The 19,972-nt window shown below is 36.1% G+C and overlaps 1 protein-coding gene and 1 pseudogene across 1 annotated transcript; one reads left to right on the top strand and one right to left on the bottom strand.

Moving 5' to 3' along the window:
- Positions 1-488: 488 nt before the first annotated feature.
- LOC143621677 (uncharacterized) lies at positions 489-9,450 on the top strand. Its single transcript, XM_077093025.1, has 12 exons — positions 489-503; positions 617-660; positions 1,441-1,527; positions 1,613-1,758; positions 2,370-2,516; positions 2,633-2,706; positions 2,819-2,875; positions 4,801-4,811; positions 4,872-6,218; positions 7,414-8,766; positions 8,829-9,023; positions 9,113-9,450. Exons 1-12 carry the CDS (start codon positions 489-491, stop codon positions 9,432-9,434), a joined length of 3,798 nt encoding a protein of 1,265 aa, XP_076949140.1. The 3' UTR covers positions 9,435-9,450.
- Positions 9,451-10,587: 1,137 nt separating this feature from the next.
- LOC143621676 (SNF2 domain-containing protein CLASSY 3-like) lies at positions 10,588-15,210 on the bottom strand (annotated as a pseudogene).
- Between the last annotated feature and the right edge of the window lie 4,762 nt (positions 15,211-19,972).

Raw genomic sequence — 19,972 nt, 5'->3', positions numbered from 1 at the left:
ATTTTAAAAATATTAAATAAAGTGATTTTAATGAAAATGTTAAAACTTTGCACATTAAGCAAAATATAGTCAACAAAAATATGAATAACGAAAAAACAAACAACTAATGGTATCTTAGTTAAGAAAAAAAAAGACACGAAAAGTTTTAAATAGCTAGTAAATCGTGATTGCAGTTTTCCATATAAACAAAGAATTCGAATTTTTAGGAAGTATGGTAAATGAGTTGACCAGATCCAAAATAATGGTTGTTGAATTTATGTTTTTGAAAAAAGACTAAAAAAATGAGAATGACTAAGGGAGTGACAAGTGACACAAGTAAATGGTCTTTTATTATAATAGTAGATGATTACAATTACGAAGGAAACGTACTCAAGTAATACAGTCTAGCTATTTCAACAATGTAACAATAAACCTTAAAAATATATTATCTAGTAGTCGAACAATGGCCAAATGAACCAGCAAAACAATACTTATTAGAAAAAGGTTACATGAATGTTCTTGTGGTATATTTAATTCTTGCATCTAACTATTACATACAAGTACGTATATTACCATACTTACGCACATTCATGGTATATCTAGAAATGTTATTCATCATTATATATTCTAATACCAGGTCCTTATGGAATTGGCACCCGTCATCATATGCCCGGATGTCAGGTTCGTCCAGAACCAAGCCCGTCAATCCATCATTACCCATCAATCATTATCAATCATAATAGTCTATGGGGGTGTAACTCATGATTTATAAACTCATAATCTTTAACTTTCTGAAACACTTTATAACTTATAAGTTATAAGAAGATAAAATAAGCAATTCCAAACACCCCTATAGTTATTGCAACACCAAATCACCAATGCAAACAATTAGGAAGTGGATATCAAACTTTAGAGAAGAGACTCATTCCCTGGGTTATCAAGTGTTTTTAATCATTAACAATAAGATCCAAATCAGGGATCAGTACCGGTACCGAAACTAGTATTTTCCAAAATTTACATGAAAGATCGATATTGTACCGATACCAAACTAAACATTTTGATACCAATATCAATACCAATTATTTCAAATTTCAGAATCGATACCAAATGTTGTCCCGACCTCATCTCTAATCCAACATCACAAATATAATAAAACTTATAATATAGAGATCACATACGACAATTTTAACACTTGTACGTACATAACTTTATGCCAAAAGGTGTCCGTGCAACACAGCAAGGGTTTTAGCATATCCTGCCGGCGTTACGTCTCCGATCGCCGGTACACCGATCACTAAACCCTAACCTCCGGTAACTCATTACATACACTTTCACATTTACTTTATATAATATAATGCTGCTGTAGTAATATCATTATCATTATCATTTATCAAATAATCGTAACTTACCTCCTTTCAGGTGACATATATTATTATTTCGTACTGAATATTTGTCCGTCAGAGGTGAGAACAACGCGCCTCCGCACTACAGACGATACGGTAGTGGCGGTGGCGGAAGAGGCGGCTCTGCATTTCATTCCGGTAAAAGGTAAATGTAACTTTTAGGGTTTTTACTTGTTCAAAACAGTAAATTATTAAATTAGGGCTTGTTTTGATTTGTGTTTTTTTTGTAGTTATAATAAAGTTGGTAGCAGTAGTAATGCACAAGGAGTACAAGCTAGGGTAAATGTTTTGAATCCGAATGTGAATGTGAGTTTGGACTCTTCGAATTCGTCTACGGGTGGTCGAGCTACCGCACATATTCAACATGCATTAAGAGGTATGAATGTATGATTATTGATTAACTATATAAATTAAGCTTCCTTGTGATAGTGTTTTAAGTGAAAATAGTTAAATTAAGCTCAATTGTAAAGATGTTTCGCTCAATATAAAATGAAATTATGTTGAACTTTCGTTCACTGGACAATTTGTTTCAGTTTGGAGATAAGTTTACAAATCATTTTGTATTTACATCGACGAAAGATAAAATCAGTAAAAGAAAATGTAGACCTGTAGCCAGTGTTGTAGTAGTCGCTAGTCGGGCAGTGGGATGGGTGACTAGTGATTAATGGGATAAATCGGGGATTAGTCGGAATTAATCGGGATTAATTGTCGATTAATCGGCGCCTAGTCGAGATTTTTACAACCATGCCTGTAGTGGAGTAACATAATTTCAGATATTGTAACAGTTACATTTATTTTGAAAAATAGTGTTTAAAAAGGTGAGTTGGTTGTTTGAGTTCTAACTCTACTTATTATATAGAACATTGGTTATTTTTTTTACACTCAGATTAAGAGGTGAGGACAATAGAATTTTAATGGGTTTGTGTAGACTCTAGTTACGTACGTGCATTTCTTGTGAACTTTATATTGTTTATTTAATTATTTTAGGAACACCTGTTGCTTCATCCACTGGTGCCTCTATAAAGCCGACTAATGCATCGGTCCAGAAAAGCACACCGGGCTTGCCAAAGGCTCCGCAAACAAATGCGGTTCCTCTTAATTCTGGCACCAAAGGTCCTTCTACACCGGTTAAGGGTACAGAGTTTGTTATTTTTCAGAATTATAAACAAATTTGATGTGAGATTAAGCTTAAGTTATTCTAAGAGTACTTGCATATTACAATGTACTTGTTGGTGTTTTTTTGTTCTTAGGACCGGCTGATGCTTCTGGGGCATTTTCTCTTCAGTTCGGGTCTATTAGTCCCGGTGTTATAAATGGAATGCAGGTATTTATCATAGCTATGTGCAAAGAACACTTTTTTTGAGTGTTGTTAATCTAGATAAGTAGATACGTGTATACAGTTTCATGACCTTTTTATAAGCTGTATGTATTTGCAGGTACCTGCTCGAACCAGCTCTGCCCCTCCAAATTTGGATAAGCAGGTACGGGCTCAGGTATGTTTTAGGTGTTTTTTATTTCACACGTGTTCTTTGAAGAGGTAACACACTTTTTATGTGGATAAAGGACACCCTTTTGTGCTGTTTAGGGTATTCTTTACCTCTAAGATTTTAGAGTCTCTTTTTTACAGTTGAGATAGGCAAGGTGAATTTTGAAATGAGTTGCGATTGGCTTTATAGTTATGTGATGTTGTGCTTGGCTTGCCAGGGTTCGAGTCCTGATCTCACCCGGTTTTACCGGCTCCTCGCTGTCGTGCCGTTTGGCGGGCGTGGGGGTCGGGTTTTATCCGGTGAATCCCTCAATAGGTGGACCGCTAGGGGCTCCGTCCGTCCGGACTAGTGGCCTGCTCGGGGTACCTTTAGCCAATGGGGGCCGCGTACGGAGTACCCGGCGTTACTTAGTTGGCCGTTCAAAAATTTTTTTTTCCAAACCAACAGCAATGTACCATGTGGTAAGGAATTGGGTTGTGAGCTAGGTTGATAGCACTATAGGTTGTGGATTTAAATGTTTTTCTTTTTTTTGTCTTTTAGTTGCAACATAACCTTAGCCCTTAGGTATGCAATAAAGTTGGTCTAAATGACAAATCATAATAAACTCCTAACCTTTGATATGACACTCTCTCGTTGATATATTTTATTCTTCGCCCCGCCATAAATCTCCATACACCCCTCACACCCCGAGACATATTTTGATATGCTATTGGGACTAAATGCTTTGACTTTATGGTATAATCGGACCAAAATGCAACTTCTTAAAGGCGGCCGAATAAAGCTGTAACCTATAAGTGAACATGTTTCTAAAGATTGCTATAGTGCCACCGGCCTTTTCCTTTAATATATACTAGTGGTTAACCATCCGCGCTTCTCGGCGACACTATCCGATGTTAACACGCAACCAACGAATGTTTATGCCTTTTCAAAAGTTAAAAAGTAAACATAAGTGTTTTAAATATTGGATATTATCGAATTCCGGTGAAATAGTGCTCCCACATGTCTTCAATTTTATTTACACCATCATCAAAATTCAGATAGCAAGTGAAAAAAGTGATAAAATTATTGTTAAGCAATAGAGTTTGTTTTAAATATTAGCATTTGTCTATAAAAGATTAAGAATGAGCAGTGTAGACGAGGCTACAGTTTCACGTCAACTTGCTTTAATATATGGAGTAGTATATATATATATATATAACAATAATTATAACCACCCTAAAGCAAAGCAAAGCAAAGCAAAGTAAAGTAAAGTAAAGTAAAGTAAAGTTGTGTCTTCCATGATCTATCTGAAGCAATTAATATGTGGATTGAAGAAGGTAGCTAGCTAGGGTTTGTATGCTGCTGATAATCCATAAACACTAGTGCATGCTGTTTTCAAAGGTAAATCCTACTCAGGATTAACTTCTTTGTATTTCTGTTACTGTTATATCGTTAATAATTACAAAACAACTAAAGAAGAACAACAATACAACAATTAAATAGATCGATCAACTTAATTAATAATAATGGAGATTAGTTGCTAAATTATCAACACAAAAACAAAAAGTAGGGTTGTGCAACGCTTCGGAACTGCAAGAACCGAACCGGAACCGAAAATGACTGGAAAATAGAACCGAAACCTATTATAGTAATCTGGTTTGGTTTGGAACCGCAAGAACCAACCAGAATCGAAAATGACTGGAAAATAGAACCGGAACCTATTACAGTAAGCCGGTTCCAGTAAAGTCGGTTCTCACTAATTGGTTTTGTGCTAGAACCGGTTTGGTCGTTTATTTATCAAATGGGTTGTGCAAACTTTGAAAATTGCACAAGTTTATATAATTGTATGTCTTCTTTCACGGTAAAATTAATTTAGATTACAACATGAACATCCATTATTTATTTGATTAACACATAATTGTTGAAGTTAAATCAATCATTAGTGGCAATAGGTTAAAGGACCGTATCAGATTCAGGCAAAAAATTTAACTAATTTGATTATATGATCCATCGTTTGTTGCAGTCACCTTGTTCTTCAGTCCACCGGCCGGCAGTTGCAGATTATGAACTCTGATTCAGACAGGTGGCAGCACGCTACTGGTTATCAGAAGGGCTTAATGGCATCTCCTCACACTCCAAATCCAATGTTGCATAGAGCTGAAACGAAGTATGAAGTTGGTAAAGTAACTGATGCGGAACAAGCGAAACAAAGACGATTGAGAAGTATTCTAAACAAGTTGACCCCACAAAACTTTGAAAAACTGTTTGATCAAGTCAAACAAATCAATATTGGCAATGCTGACACTCTGTCTGGTATGACTGGTCAAATATTTGATAGGGCTTTAATGGAACCGACATTTGTTGAAGTGTATGCCCATCTTTGTTCCCGTATAGCTGTGGAATTACCTGCTTTTGGTGATGATTATGTGAAGATCACGTTTAAGAGATTATTGTTGAATAAATGCCAAGAGGAATTTGAAAGACGAGAGAGAGAAGAAGAAGAAGCGGATAGAACTGAAGGAGAAGGTGAGTTTATGCAGACGGACGAAGAACGAGAAGAAGCACGAGTCAAGGCAAGAAGACGAATGTTGGGTAATATTAGGCTTCTTGGGGAGTTATACAAGAAAAGAATGTTGGCAAAAAGAATCATGCATGAATGCATAAAGAAACTGTTAGGTTCTAATCAGAAGAACCCTAATCCTGACGAGGAAGATATGGAGGCGTTGTGTATATTATTGAGTACAATCGGGGAGATGATTGATCACCCAAACGCGAAAGAACGCATGGATATTTATTTTGATATGATGTTACCATTATCTAATAATATGACACTTTCTTCTCGAGTCAGGTTCATGTTAAAAGACACAATCGATCTTAGAAAGAACAAATGGCAGCAAAGAAGGAAGGTGCATCGAGACGCTGCTCAAGAACGCCTGGCTCAATCCAGCAGACTGGCCATGGACTTTGGTTTTTATGGCAGTCCAGATTCAAGATTTGACTCTTTTGAAAATAGGACTTTGTCGGTTCCATTGAGACCCATGGGTGATGAGGCTATAACCCTTGGGCCACAAGGTGGTCTAGCCAGGGGGGTGTCTGTGAGGGGTCCTAATATCGGCTATGGTGGTTCATCACGTGATGATATTGCTTCAAGATACACGTCTAAAAGGTTCTCATCTCACCCGTCCAATATACAAGAACACAACTTGTACTATGGGAACCGGGACAGAAGGAATATAAGACGAGGTGGGTTTGACCGAGCTTCACAACCTGAACGGGCTCGCTTGTCTCCAAAAAATGATTCTTCCGATATAAATTTGTTGGAAGATCGTTTACATGATATGTCCATTCAGGCCATTAAAGAATTTTACAGGTAGCATCTACCACCTTTCTTTACATATATTTAAGAAATAATTAAATTGTTTTCAATGCGACAGACGAGTAGTAATATTAAATAGAGGTGGCAATATCAATGGGTTGGGTTGGATTGGGTGATGAGTCAGAATGGGTAGGGTCAAGATGGGTAAATTAACCCATCTTGACCCAACTAAAGGTTAAAATACAAAGGGTTTTAAACCCCTAAAAAAATTATCTCAAAATATAAATTAAAAACACAAAAAGTAAAAAACAAAAGAAGAAAAAAAAGAAAACCTGTTTTGTCTCGGTTCAGATTCGGTGGTTTGATTTTGGTCGGTTTCAGTATATGTTCGTTTTCGATGTTTTCGGTTTTTGTTCGTTTCAATTTCTTGGTTTATTCGGTTTCGTGGGTTTTGTTTTAATTAGTAAAGGATGGAGCTTGTTTTGGTCCATTCTAACCCATAACCAATGTAAAAGAGATGGTGTTTATTGAATGAATGAATTGTACAAAGAGGGGGCCCATATATATACAAGTGGGAAACCCTAAACTGAGCCCATGGGCTTTTAGCAAACTACTAAACAAAACATGGGCCAAAACCCTAATATAACTAACAACCAAAAGTCAATAGCATTTTCCCAACCCATCTTGACCTCCTTGAAAAATTCTTTTGATCCATCCTGACCTATTTCAATTTTTAAAGTCATCCATATTGATCCAAAACAACCCATTTGGGTTTGTTTTGCCGCCCCTAGTAATATATGTTATTGCCAAGATACAAGCAACACCATGATGAAGAAATTTCTTTATTTAATTTTCAACTTTAGATTGATCATGGAGATTAGTTGCTAAATTATGAACACAAGAACAAAAAGAAGTATCATACATGATATATGGGTTTATTCGAGACAACTGAAAATCTCCCGAGAACACAAGAATAATAAGAATAAGAAACTAATAACTCTTTTGATTAAAAAACTTAAAGAAAGTTCAACAATATTTAGAGGAAAATAAACAAATTGGATTGTTGATAGCTTTATCTTCAATGATGAAACCACAAAATGGGCGGGTTTGTTGCTTATCTGTTCATGTGGTATTTGGTTGGGCCTTATCAGATTCTGGCAAAATTATTAACTAATTTGATTACATATCAAGATACTTGATCTTCTTGAAGATATGTTTTAGTTCTACATGATACCATCATTTGTTGCAGTCACCCTGTTCTTCAGTCCACTGGCCCGCAGTTGCAGCGTATGAACTCTGATTCAGACAGGTGGCAGTGCGCTACTGGTTATCGGAAGGGCTTAATGGCATCTCCTCACACTCCAAATCCAATGTTGCATAGAGCTGAAACGAAGTATGAAGTTGGTAAAGTAACTGATGCGGAACAAGCGAAACAAAGACGATTGAGAAGTATTCTAAACAAGTTGACCCCACAAAACTTTAAAAAACTGTTTGATCAAGTCAAACAAATCAATATTGGCAATGCTGACACTCTGTCTGGTATGACTGGTCAAATATTTGATAGGGCTTTAATGGAACCGACATTTGTTGAAGTGTATGCCCATCTTTGTTCCCGTATAGCTGTGGAATTACCTGCTTTTGGTGATGATTATGAGAAGATCACGTTTAAGAGATTATTGTTGAATAAATGCCAAGAGGAATTTGAAAGACGAGAGAGAGAAGAAGAAGAAGCGGATAGAACTGAAGGAGAAGGTGAGTTTATGCAGACGGACGAAGAACGAGAAGAAGCACGAGTCAAGGCAAGAAGACGAATGTTGGGTAATATTAGGCTTCTTGGGGAGTTATACAAGAAAAGAATGTTGACAGAAAGAATCATGCATGAATGCATAAAGAAACTGTTAGGTTCTAATCAGAAGAACCCTAATCCTGACGAGGAAGATATGGAGGCGTTGTGTATATTATTGAGTACAATCGGGGAGATGATTGATCACCCAAACGCGAAAGAACGCATGGATATTTATTTTGATATGATGTTACCATTATCTAATAATATGACACTTTCTTCTCGAGTCAGGTTCATGTTAAAAGACACAATCGATCTTAGAAAGAACAAATGGCAGCACAGAAGGAAGGTGCATCGAGACTCTGCTCGAGAACGCCTGGCCCAATCCAGCAGACTGGCCATGGACTTTCGTTTTTATGGCAGTCAAGATTCAAGATTTGTCTCTTTTAAAAATATGACTTTGTCGGTTCCATTGAGACCCATGGGTGATGAGGCTATAAGCCTCGGGCCACACGGTGGTCTAGCCAGGGGGGTGTCTATGAGGGGTCCTAATATCGGCTATGGTGGTCCATCACGTGATGATATTGCTTCAAGATACACGTCTAAAAGGTTCTCATCTCACCCGTCCAATATACAAGAACACAACATGAACTATGGGAACCGGCACAGCAGGAATATAAGACGAGTTGGGTTTGACCGAGTTTCACCACTTGAACGGGCTCGTTTGTCGTCTACTCCACAAAATGATTCTTCCGATATAAATTTGTCAGAAGATCGTTTACATGAAAAGTCCATTCAGACCATTAAAGAATTTTACAGGTAGCATCCACCACTTTTTTACATTTATATAAGAAATAATTATTTGTTTAAATTGTTTTCAGTGCGAGAGATGAAAAGGAGGTTGCTTTTTGCATCAAAGATCTGAATGCACCCTGGTTCCATCCGTCAATGATATCTATTTGGGTGACCGATTCCTTTGAGAGGAAAAACACGGATCGTGAATTACTTGCTAAACTTCTCATTAATCTTACTAAATCCCAAGAGGGAATCCTATCTCAAGACTCCCTTGTTAGAGGGTACTAATTCCAAACTTTTAATAATCATTTTTTTAATGGCTGAATGACTTACAATAACTAATTGTGATTTTTGTTACACCATTATCCAGATTGGAATCTGTTCTGTCTACATTGGAGGATGCAGTGAACGATGCACCAAAAGCAGGAGAGTTTCTTGGGTGTATGCTTGCAAAAATACTTTTGGAAAACGTGATTCCGTATAAAGAAGTTTGGCGGTTGATATATGAAGGGGGTGAAAAGCAAGGACAGCTCGTGGAGATAGGTCTTGCAGCTGAGGTGGTTGGAGTCATTCTTGAGATTATTAAATCAGAAAAAGGCGATTCCTTTCTAAATGAAATGTGTGCAGCTTCTAATCTTCGTGTAGAGGTTTTCCGTTCTTCCAAAACATCGAGATTAGATAAGTTTATTTAGATTGGATTATAAAGCAGGGTTGCTCACTTGCTCATATTTGGAAGGATATGTTGGGTTTGGAAGCAGCAGTTGATATATATATCATCATTGTTCATTGTTTTAAATGTATCATCTGGAAAAAGTTTTAACTAACTTTTCATGCTTCTGTTTGTTTTTGGTTGATGTAAGTTGAATCGTTACCGTTGACCTTTTGACTTTGGTCAAAAGCACAAGTTGTATATAAACAAAAACATAACATACTATGTTCTTTGTACATATTTTTCTTTGCAAGATCTTAAAACTGCTCAAAAACTTAATCTGTGTAGAGTGGATTGGGGTCCAATGGTGAAGGCTGTTGCCTCTATTATCATATGGGGGTACCCGGGCCATTCCTCGGGTTCACCCTCAGGTTGAACTTGGTTCACAGGTACACCCGGAGACATATTTTGATATGCTATTGGGACTAAATGCTTTGACTTGATGGTATAATCGGATCAAAATGAAACTTCTGAATGGCAGCCGAATAAAGTTGCAGCCTAGAAGTGGAACAGGTTTCTAAAGTATAGTGAAAAGCTGGTGTGAACTCAATGTAATAATATAAAATCAATGGCATTATAGGTTCAAAAGATAACAAATGTCAATAGAACTTCAAAGTCAACAGGAGGTATATGGCCAAAAAAACTGAAGGTAAAATTTGGTCAAGATAAGTTTTTACCAAGTTATTTGAACTTGAACAATAACCAAGCATGATTTCTGGTAAATAATTCCGAGTTCTTGAATGTATCATAAGTTATAGCAAAAGTGTGTATCATAAAGGCTCATCAAGCTACCAAGTGACTTAACATGAGACTAAGATTATCAAAATCCTACATACAGATAATGTTCTTGAAGACATTAATTTGAAACCACAAAAAGACGATCCTTATAAACCGAATTCAAAATAAGAATCCAAAATAACAATTACTTTCTGTCAACTATTTGGTTGATTTTCAAGGTAACTGATCACCATACACATATCACTCAGTTGCTAACTCACCATTTGTTTCAAGATCATACAACTGCTTAAGAGCTGAATCTAAAGTCAAGATCTTTCTAACAATAACAAAATTTCAAGATTATGTTCTTGATATAAGCTACAACTGAAAAAGGGTGTCCTAAAAAATAATACTTTAAATCAAATTCCACTTTGATTTTCAGGGTACCTGATCTTCTTAAACATATCTTTCAACTCTTGATTATCCACCATTTCTAGCAAGATCTTATCATCCACATTCGCCTTGTTCTTCGGTTCACCGCCAGCCACAGAAGCCGAAGAAAACACCATCTCCGCTAACCGCCATTTCTCCACCTGTCTGTCATACTTTTCTTCCTCAGTGGTGCCAGCCGCCATCAAGTGGTAAGTGTACACCACTTTCTTCTGACCAAGCCTATAAGCCCTGCTAATAGCCTGTTTTTCTACAGATGGGTTCCATACAACATCCAAAAGAACCACTCGAGAAGCACCATAAAGATGAATCCCTTCAGAACAACATTTTGTAGATGCCAATAGCACTTTTAGATCGCTATTAGGATCGTTGAAAGCATTTATGACATTTTGCCTGTGCGTCTGATGCATCTTTCCTTTTATGATCATGACCTCCTTCTCAACATCCCAACCAAAAGCATGGGCGATTTGGTCTTTTAACAGCTGTGACGGATGGATATACTGACTAAAGATCAAAACCTTTTCATTTAATGAAAGACTGAGGCGAATCAGCTCTATAACAAACCTCGTTTTCACACCAACTTCAGGCTGCAGTCTCATATCTTCTAGCAGTTGTTTGTTTATCGAGTTTTCTTCCTTCTTAGATAACTAGCAGTGGATGATTAACGATGGATGAACCGACACCAACGCAACTTTATGTTCATACTCCAAAGTGCTTGGTAAAGTTCCCAAATTTTCAATAAAACTCTTTTGAAATGGTGGAGGATTTAAAAGAATGACACTTCGTTTCAAACCAGGAAGCTTGCTTTCCAGAATATGTCCTTTGTGGACATGAACAAAAGGCGATATGATCTCTTTGAGCCTCTCAATATCTTCAGAAGTCGATCTACCTCTAAATCTTTTCATGTGCCTCCGTTGAATCATATCTGCAAAAAACTTTTTCTTCACAATACTTTTGGCGGTTGCTGGCCTTACTATTCGCAGCGTGTTAAACAATTCCCTGAAATTGTTTTGAAACGGGGTGCCAGATAAAATAACTCGGTTTTTGGTCTCTAGCTTAAGTAGCGTGTTCCAAATTTTGCTATTTTCGTTCCGTGGTGTATGTCCTTCGTCAAGAACTACGAGTTCCGGCATATCCAGCAAACACGTTCTTATTTTTTCATGACTTGTTTTCTTTACGTTTGAATTCCCAGTTAGTTTTTCATACAAATTGTAGCTTATTCCAAGAACACTTCCACCATTACTCCAAGCGCGTATCTTGCTAGCACGTATCCAGTCTTTATAACGTCTCGAACTACCAACGCTCACTTCTTTTCTCAAAAGTTCATTGTTGTGAAGGTTAATAAAAGAAATCCCAACTTGCCATTTCTTGAATTCGGCTTCCCATGTAAGAAGCATGCTAGCTGGAGCAACTATAACCGGGCAACAATTGGGAAACTTCTTGAGAAATGACTCGATAAATACTATGGTCAAGAAGGTTTTACCGGTACCGGGAGCATGTGAGATAATGCAGCCCCCACCACCACCATCACAGCGTGGACCGAGTGTTTGTAATCTTGAGAGCTCAATAGTTCCCGCCAAATTGTTCCACAAAAACTCAAACCCTTCTTGCTGATGGGGATACATATGCGCGCGGATGCTGGTAGGGATGAGTTCCCAGACGGTCCCTTTAGTCTGCTTGCATATGTCATGAGGGATCGAATCTGAATCCATTGAATACGGATTTTCACTAATATAAAACTGATCATCAAAACGTCGACTTCTTTTTGACTTATCCGGTGAATAGCTTGCCTGAAATATATCATAGTAATTTCCTTAAATACAATGTTTAGATGTGCGTTTTGAAAACGATTGTGACTTTAAATGATTAAAATCTAGATAGTCAGGTTGTAGAAGATAATACTATATTATGTTAAAAGGAAGAATAAATAGATAATATTAGTTTACCCTTTGTTAATATATTTTGTTGCAGCTAGTTATGTACTGATTATTTAAATTCCAAATAATTACATAATAAGAATTTGTAACATTAATCAGATAAGAGTTACTCACTAGCTTCGGTATCACATCTTTGCTCTCAACAAGGACAGCGCCACATAAACAACACCTCAAACCTATTTGCTCTTCAAAGTAAATATCACCATGCTTCCCTCTGTTGCAAAGGTCAGTGTCGTCATAACATTCGCCTTTCTCTTGATTCTCAATCTTCAAAACAGAAGATACATTGTTAGAACTTATGGTAGACATTAAAAAAACACACAAAAAAAAAACAGATAAACTAACCATGGGAATTCCATAGTAACCAATTTCATCACATTTGAAAGCAAACTCCATCTCTTGAAATAATTCCTCCCCATTATATTCATCCGTTTTATTAACCGACTCGTCATCAGTGTCATCAAATCTAAAGAATAAAGGAAGCGGATCATCTTCATTTCTGCTATGAACTTCTTTATGAATAATAATGGAGTCCAATATAGCATCTATGCAGCTTCCATTGTCTCTTCGACCGCCCTTAGATTTTTTATATTTGATCGGATTTGTTTGATCAACTCTCGTGAAACGACCCTTTACTTTGTCGTGTGCACATTGTTTTTCATTAACATTCATATCAATCGATTCATACGTTGTTTTCATGTTTGTTTTGTCTAACAAAGGATTTTTCTTTTCTCGAGCAACTGATCCAGACCAAACTTGTTCCTCGTTATTTTCATCATGTCTTCGATCACCCTTCTTGGATTTTTTATTTTTGACCGGCTGATTTGCTGTATCAACTTTTGTGTAACGACCCTTAACTTTATCTTGTGCACTTTGTTTTTCAATATCATTTGAATCACTTGATTCGTCTGTTATTAGTTCATATGTTGTTTCCATGTTTAATTTGTGTACCGAAGGACTTTTCACTTTACGAGCAGCTGATCTAGACCAAACTTGTTCCTTATTGTTTCGGGTGGGCTGATGTGGCCTCTTGTTTACTAGTGAAAAGTCAGCATCATCCGAGTCATCACTCTCACTTTCACTAGAGCTAAATAGTTCATCTTCATCTTCATCATCTTCAGTAGACTGAAACGAGCTTGCCTTCGTATCCATTTGACTTCCATGGTCATATGTGCATGACATTGGAAGATCCACATCAGAATCTGGTATGAATTTAGTAATTAGACACAAAGATAAAGATCAAGAATTAATAAAAATAATCATAAAGAACAAAGAAGCACCTTCAATTTCTTCAAGATTCACGAATTCAACACCTTCTTGTTCATCTGAATCTGAGATATCTGATGAATAAACAGATTATGCATTGACATTCAATAACTTTAGTCCAACTATGTTAAGTTAAAAACATTGTTTTCAACTAAAAATTATATTAGGAAACAAGATTAAGTTACCTAAAACCAAAAGCGGATTGGTTGTAGGATGGTTTGGCGTCTTTTTTGATATTGAAACAAGTAAATCAAAGTCATTCTTCTCGCTTTCGCTAGAACTAAATGACTCATCTTCACTAGACTGAAACGAGCCCACTTCCGTATTGTTTAGATTTCCATGGTGAAGTTTCCAGGATGTTTGAAGATCCTCATCAGTTTCTGTTAATAATATAAACACTTAGAAACATAAACGGGTTGGTTGGTCAAGTTGAGTAGAGTCAGGACTAAAACTAGTTGCAATTTTATATATGTTTCGGTGTAAAACATAATACACAGATCAAGAATTAAAAGCATCACCTTCTTTGTCCGATTCATCTGAGTAAACAAAGTAAGTGTGCGTCCCAGTTTTGAAAGGACTTGCTGAACCATATAAACCATTGAACTTGTCATCTGATTCTGCACTTAATTTAAAATAATCTGTAAGAAGGTAACTAACTAAATTGATCATTTTCATTCAATAAACGATTACATTATATAAAAATCATAAGAAACTGTAGAAACCAAAAATGGGCCCGCGGGTTCATACTAATAAACCCTAAACAATAAATTATTCCAATACTCCCCCGCATTCGAAGCGAAAGACAACTGAAAGCTCAAACTGAAAAAAAGAAACATAAAAAAAAGAATAATAATAAACCCTAAAAATATATTCCTATAAAATTCATTAAAAACCACAAAAGTTCATAAAGACTGATTCTTGGCTTCACCAAGTTTTCGTGTTGATCTACAAGTATCTTTAAATCATGCAAAACATAGTATACAAACTAATAACACCATAACAATTTATTATTATAAAGATAATATAGCAGTCATTACCACGATGAGCCGTTGTTTCGGAAGCCATGTTATCAATCCAGTCATCATCAACATCAATAACTTCATGACACTCTTGTTTGTTCCGCTTACTAGATGTGTTTCGACTACCGGAAAACCCTATACTGGTTCCACTAAACCCTAAACATATTATCATCAAACAGATCAGTCATCCAAGATTCCAAGAATGTGAATATATATATATATATGAAAACTAAAACATGAACATTAAACCAAAAGATATAGAAACAATCATCAAGCAAGAACAAACAAGTGAATGTATATATATATTACCTAGTTGCTTTTGAAGCCTGGTTCTTTTGGCTACAGGTAGATTTAGGTTATAAGGGTACATCTTGACTAGAATCAAACGTTGTTAAAAGTTTTTGTTAACAAGAGAAGATGAAAAGCTTGAACTCATGAAGAAGATGAAGAAACACTAATGTCTCTGACAATAGTTTCCTGACGGGCATTTAATCACAGAGATTAATTTTGTGATACTGATGTGATTGCCAATCCGAAAAAATAAACAAAAAAAAAGATTGATGTGATTCTATTAAATAAGATTATTCTATATGTTATTTTATATTTAGCATGAGATATTCATCTTTTTATAGTATGTGACCATTTAAAACTTTTTTCATTAGTTAAAAGACATGAATGTAAAAAAGTTCTATTGTGTTACAAAATCTGTTTACTGTTATAACCAAATTATAAGTTACAAAAAATAAAGCAGAATTTTAAAATTGCAACTTATGTGAGAAAAGTGGAGAAGCAGAATGTGATCGGCTAGGGAGGGTGCGCCAGAAATTAGGTTTGAGGTCAAGTGGGAGACTTTAAAAAAAACAGTTAGAAAATTTTCTTGTATATTTATTTACTCTTCAAATTTCTATTTTAGCCAATAGGATTTGAGAAGAAAAATTTTTGGAAGACCGGAGTGGGGCAAGAGTAAACAACAACTCAACAATTTGTCATGATGAGTTTTTAGTTTGAGCCCTTTAGTTTTCATACTCTACTTTTAAAGCTTATCATTCATTTTTTTAATATACTTTCTAGACCATACCCAATCAATACAATGTATTTAGATTATTAACATTAAATTCTTTGTCTTATAATTTAAAATTACATTAAAAATCATTATATGTTTTTTTTTCCAGTTAAATAATACTTTATATACCTTTTATCGATATTTTTTTTTCTCTCATCCACTCACAACCACTTTTAATAAATATTTAAAAATTTATAGGGTGCTACATGAACTTTCAAATATACAGAAAATCATGGTATCTTCTCACTTTCCACTCACAACACCCTAAACCACTCTTTAAATTATAAAAACCTCTCACACAAAATTTGATAGGTTGAATGAGAATGCTATTAGGCCTTGCTCGTTTCACGGAACTGGTCAGAATTCGATGGAATGAGATTTTAACTCCCACGAAATTGTGTGTTCGTTTCAATTAAGAAAGGAATTGGAATGGAAACTAAAACCAATCAAATCTCATCTCTTTTGAGAGGATTGTTACAAAAAACACAGGATTGTTCAAAACCCCTAACCTAGCCTCTTTTCTTCACATTTTTTCCTTCACTTTGCCTCCTCCTCCGCCGTTGACTCCACCGGCGTCATCCTCCGCCGCCGCGTTCCACCACCGTGGTTCTCGTCCATCTACGTTCGTCTATAGTTAGACAGGTTTGATTTTGCTTCATTTCTTAACTAATACATGGTACGTAGCTTCAATTGTTTATACATGGTTTAATCATCTTCTTCAATTTCTTTTAGTCCATGCTTCTTGCAATAATTTATTATTCACTATTTAAAAAAAATTATTTATGATTGATTAGTGTGTTTAATTATTTTATATTTATATTTTTATTTATTTATTTTTTCGAGTTTTTAGTTAATTTTTGATTTTTTAGTTTTTTTATCTTTTTAGATTCGTTAATATTTTTTAGATTTTTTAATATTTTTTTGTTATTTTATTATTCTATGTTTATAGATTAAAGGAAGATGAACAAGATATAAAATATTAATTTTATAAGTTTACCAACCAAACACATGAAGAGATTTCCAAACATTCTATTTCATTCTAATTCTAATTCAAATTCCAATTCCAATTCCAATTCCAATTTCAGTTGTTTTAAAAAAATTCCACGAACCGAACACACCCTTAGGGGGTTGTTTGGAATTCCTTATTTTATATTCTTTATAGATTATTTGTTATAAGTTATAAGGTGTTTGGTAAAAATAGGTTTTTTGAGTATATAAGTCATAATTTACAACTTTGCAACTTATAACTTATGACTTAATAAGTCATAAGGATGTAAAATAAGGAATCCCAAACACCCCAATTAGGTTGCATTTGTGACATGGATGTTGAGTTGAATGACAGAGACAAGAGAGAGAGTGTAAGAAAATACTTGGTTAAGTGCATTCATTTGGTATGTTGACATGTAATGAATTATGAAAGAGAATGAGTATAATAGATGATGTGGCATGCATTTACCTATTTTGTATTGGTGATTAGAAGATTACTACCAAAGCAAAACATGTCTAAGACAGCCTTTAGACGACCGACCGATTATAATAAAGACTGCCCATTACTCCATTTAAATTCTGCACCAACTTATCTTTGATAAAAACAATATTAATCAACTTCTCAGCTTTTGTTTAAGCCTTCTAAGCCTCCTCAGGCTATTGGGTGTGGCGTGCTAACCATGGCGCTAGTCAGGGTGGCGATGCACATAGGTCACACGAGCCACGGCAAGTAGGGGCGCGATTGGAGAGCACAAGCCCACTCGTAGCCGTGAATGGGAGTAAAGTGAAGGGATGGGGGCGTTAATGGTTGGCAGACCACGACAAGCTCAAATGAGGGAGGCACTAACGGCAAGAGGTGAAGGGTCAGGTACAGTAAGCGCCATGTGGCGCAATATGATTAGATGAATCCATTGAGAGGCTTTAACCACATCACATAGTCTAAATGATTTATAAACACATTTAGGATTATAACAATGCCATTTTAACAATGTTTGATGATCGTAGCTTAAGCGTATTAATATGAACATAAACATAACTTCTATGTGTTAACCATACCTTATAACATAAACATAACTTCTATGTATTGATCACCCTGATTCTATGTGAAGTATGTCAGGAACTCATGAACAAGGTTTATGGCTTTGGGTTTGATTGAGAGTACGTGATCAATGATTGTTTTACCATGAATTGGACGTTATACTCCAAATTTATATGCCAAGATATCGTATAGATAGATAACCATCTATAAGAGAGTGACACTTTATAACCTTGTGTGTCAACATTGGTTACCGACTGTAACATCCCCAAAATTTTGGTCCAAATTTGACAACTCAGTAAAGTTGAATGATCAAAATTATTTTCTAAAATAAGTAATGAGAAAATTTAGATAAAGAAAATAAAATCATTTTTAAGGAAATAAAAATATTCCATAAATAAAGTCATCTCATGGAATAAGGAAATTCCATCCCACATGGAAAAGTGGAAGAAAGTGGAAGCATTCCACATGGGTATAAACAAAGAAGTTAAGACTCATCCCAAATGAAAAGTGGGAAAGATTTGGAAGCTCTTTATAAAAAGATAAAATTCCATATGAATATTCTATTATGCCTAGCATGCACCCAGTGGTTTATTCATTTGGGACCCTGCAGATCCACTCATTTTCCTATTCAAAGATCAGCCCTTTGCCTCTATGTTTTCACATCGAGAATTATTTGCAGATGAAGAGATGTCAAAGGGGCTTCTTACTCCCAAAAAAATCCTCCTACATCTCTATATAAACGATGGTTTATCAAGAAGACGCGAGAAAAACACTTCGAATTGTTGATTAATCGCCAGAGATGGCTTAGAACCAATCGTTCAATATCTAATGGATATTTCCGTTCTAATACTCTATCCGAGAGTTATGAGTATTTATTAAATCTGTTCCTATCTAACAGAACACTATTGGATCAAATGACAAAGGCATTGTTGAGAAAAAGATGGCTTTTCCCGGATGAAATGCAAATTGGATTCATGGAACAGGAGAAGGAGATCCCATTCCTTAGATGGAAAGATATGTGGCCATGAAAGGCGAAGGAAGGCAGGAATGCCAACAAGCGTCTATTATCGAATTCACCCGACCCGACAGTACCCGTTTGAGGAACGTCCAGTGCCAAAGTCACTGAATGGGTAAGTCGCCAATCCCTAAAACGGACTATTAGGTTACGGGCGGTCATTTTACTAGAGGTTTATAATCTACCCTTGTGTGATTCCTGTTGAAGCATATACTCGAGGGATGGGTGCAAGGCGGACGATTTGAAATTATAAAGCAGACTCCCCATTCATTAGATAGGAATACTCTTCTATGGACAACATCATTGTGGTAAAGGTCGTAATGCTAGAGGAATCATTACCGCAGGGCATAGAGGGGGAGGTCATAAGCATCTATACCGTAAAATAGATTTTCGACAGAATGAAAAAGACATATATGGTAGAATCGTAACCATAGAATACGACCCGAATCAAAATGCATACATTTGTCTCATACACTATAGGGATGGTGAGAAGAGATATATTTTACATCCCAGGGGGGCTATAATTGGATATACCATTGTTTCGGGTACAGAAGTTCCTATAAAAATGGGAAATGCCCTACATTTGAGTGCGGTTTGAACTATTGATTTACGTACATCACACTAGATAGATATCATATTCATGGAATACGATTCACTTTCAAGATGCCATGGTGGTGAAATGGTAGACACGCGAGACTCAAAATCTCGTGCTAAAGAGCGTGGAGGTTCGAGTCCTTTTCAAGGCATAATATTGAGAATGCTCATTCAATGAGCAATTCAATAAGAGAGCTCGGATAGCAATATCGATTCGAGCTCTCTTGGAATAAGTTCGACAGCGGATCACGAAATCTTGGTCATCTTCTCTATCTAATGAATGGGGAGTCTGTTTTAAAATTTCAAATCGTCCGCCCTGCACCCACCCCTCGAGTATATGCTTCAACATGAATCACACATTGGGCGATGGGCGCAATGTAGCGCTTTGATGGCGCACTTTGCACTCGCATCGTCGCGAACCGCTTGAGAGCCGC

The sequence above is a fragment of the Bidens hawaiensis genome, unplaced genomic scaffold, assembly GCF_021521415.1.
Source record: "Bidens hawaiensis isolate Kalapana, Puna unplaced genomic scaffold, B.hawaiensis_p1.1 tig00002935_1, whole genome shotgun sequence".
In the NCBI taxonomy this organism is placed as follows: Eukaryota; Viridiplantae; Streptophyta; class Magnoliopsida; order Asterales; family Asteraceae; genus Bidens; species Bidens hawaiensis.
This window is presented reverse-complemented; position numbering and strand designations above follow the sequence as displayed.

Coding starts and splice junctions, on each gene's coding strand:
- LOC143621677 (XM_077093025.1), top strand. Junction 1,759..2,369: donor TATTCAACATGCATTAAGAG/GTATGAATGTAT, acceptor TAATTATTTTAG/GAACACCTGTTGCTTCATCC. Junction 2,517..2,632: donor TCCTTCTACACCGGTTAAGG/GTACAGAGTTTG, acceptor TTTTGTTCTTAG/GACCGGCTGATGCTTCTGGG.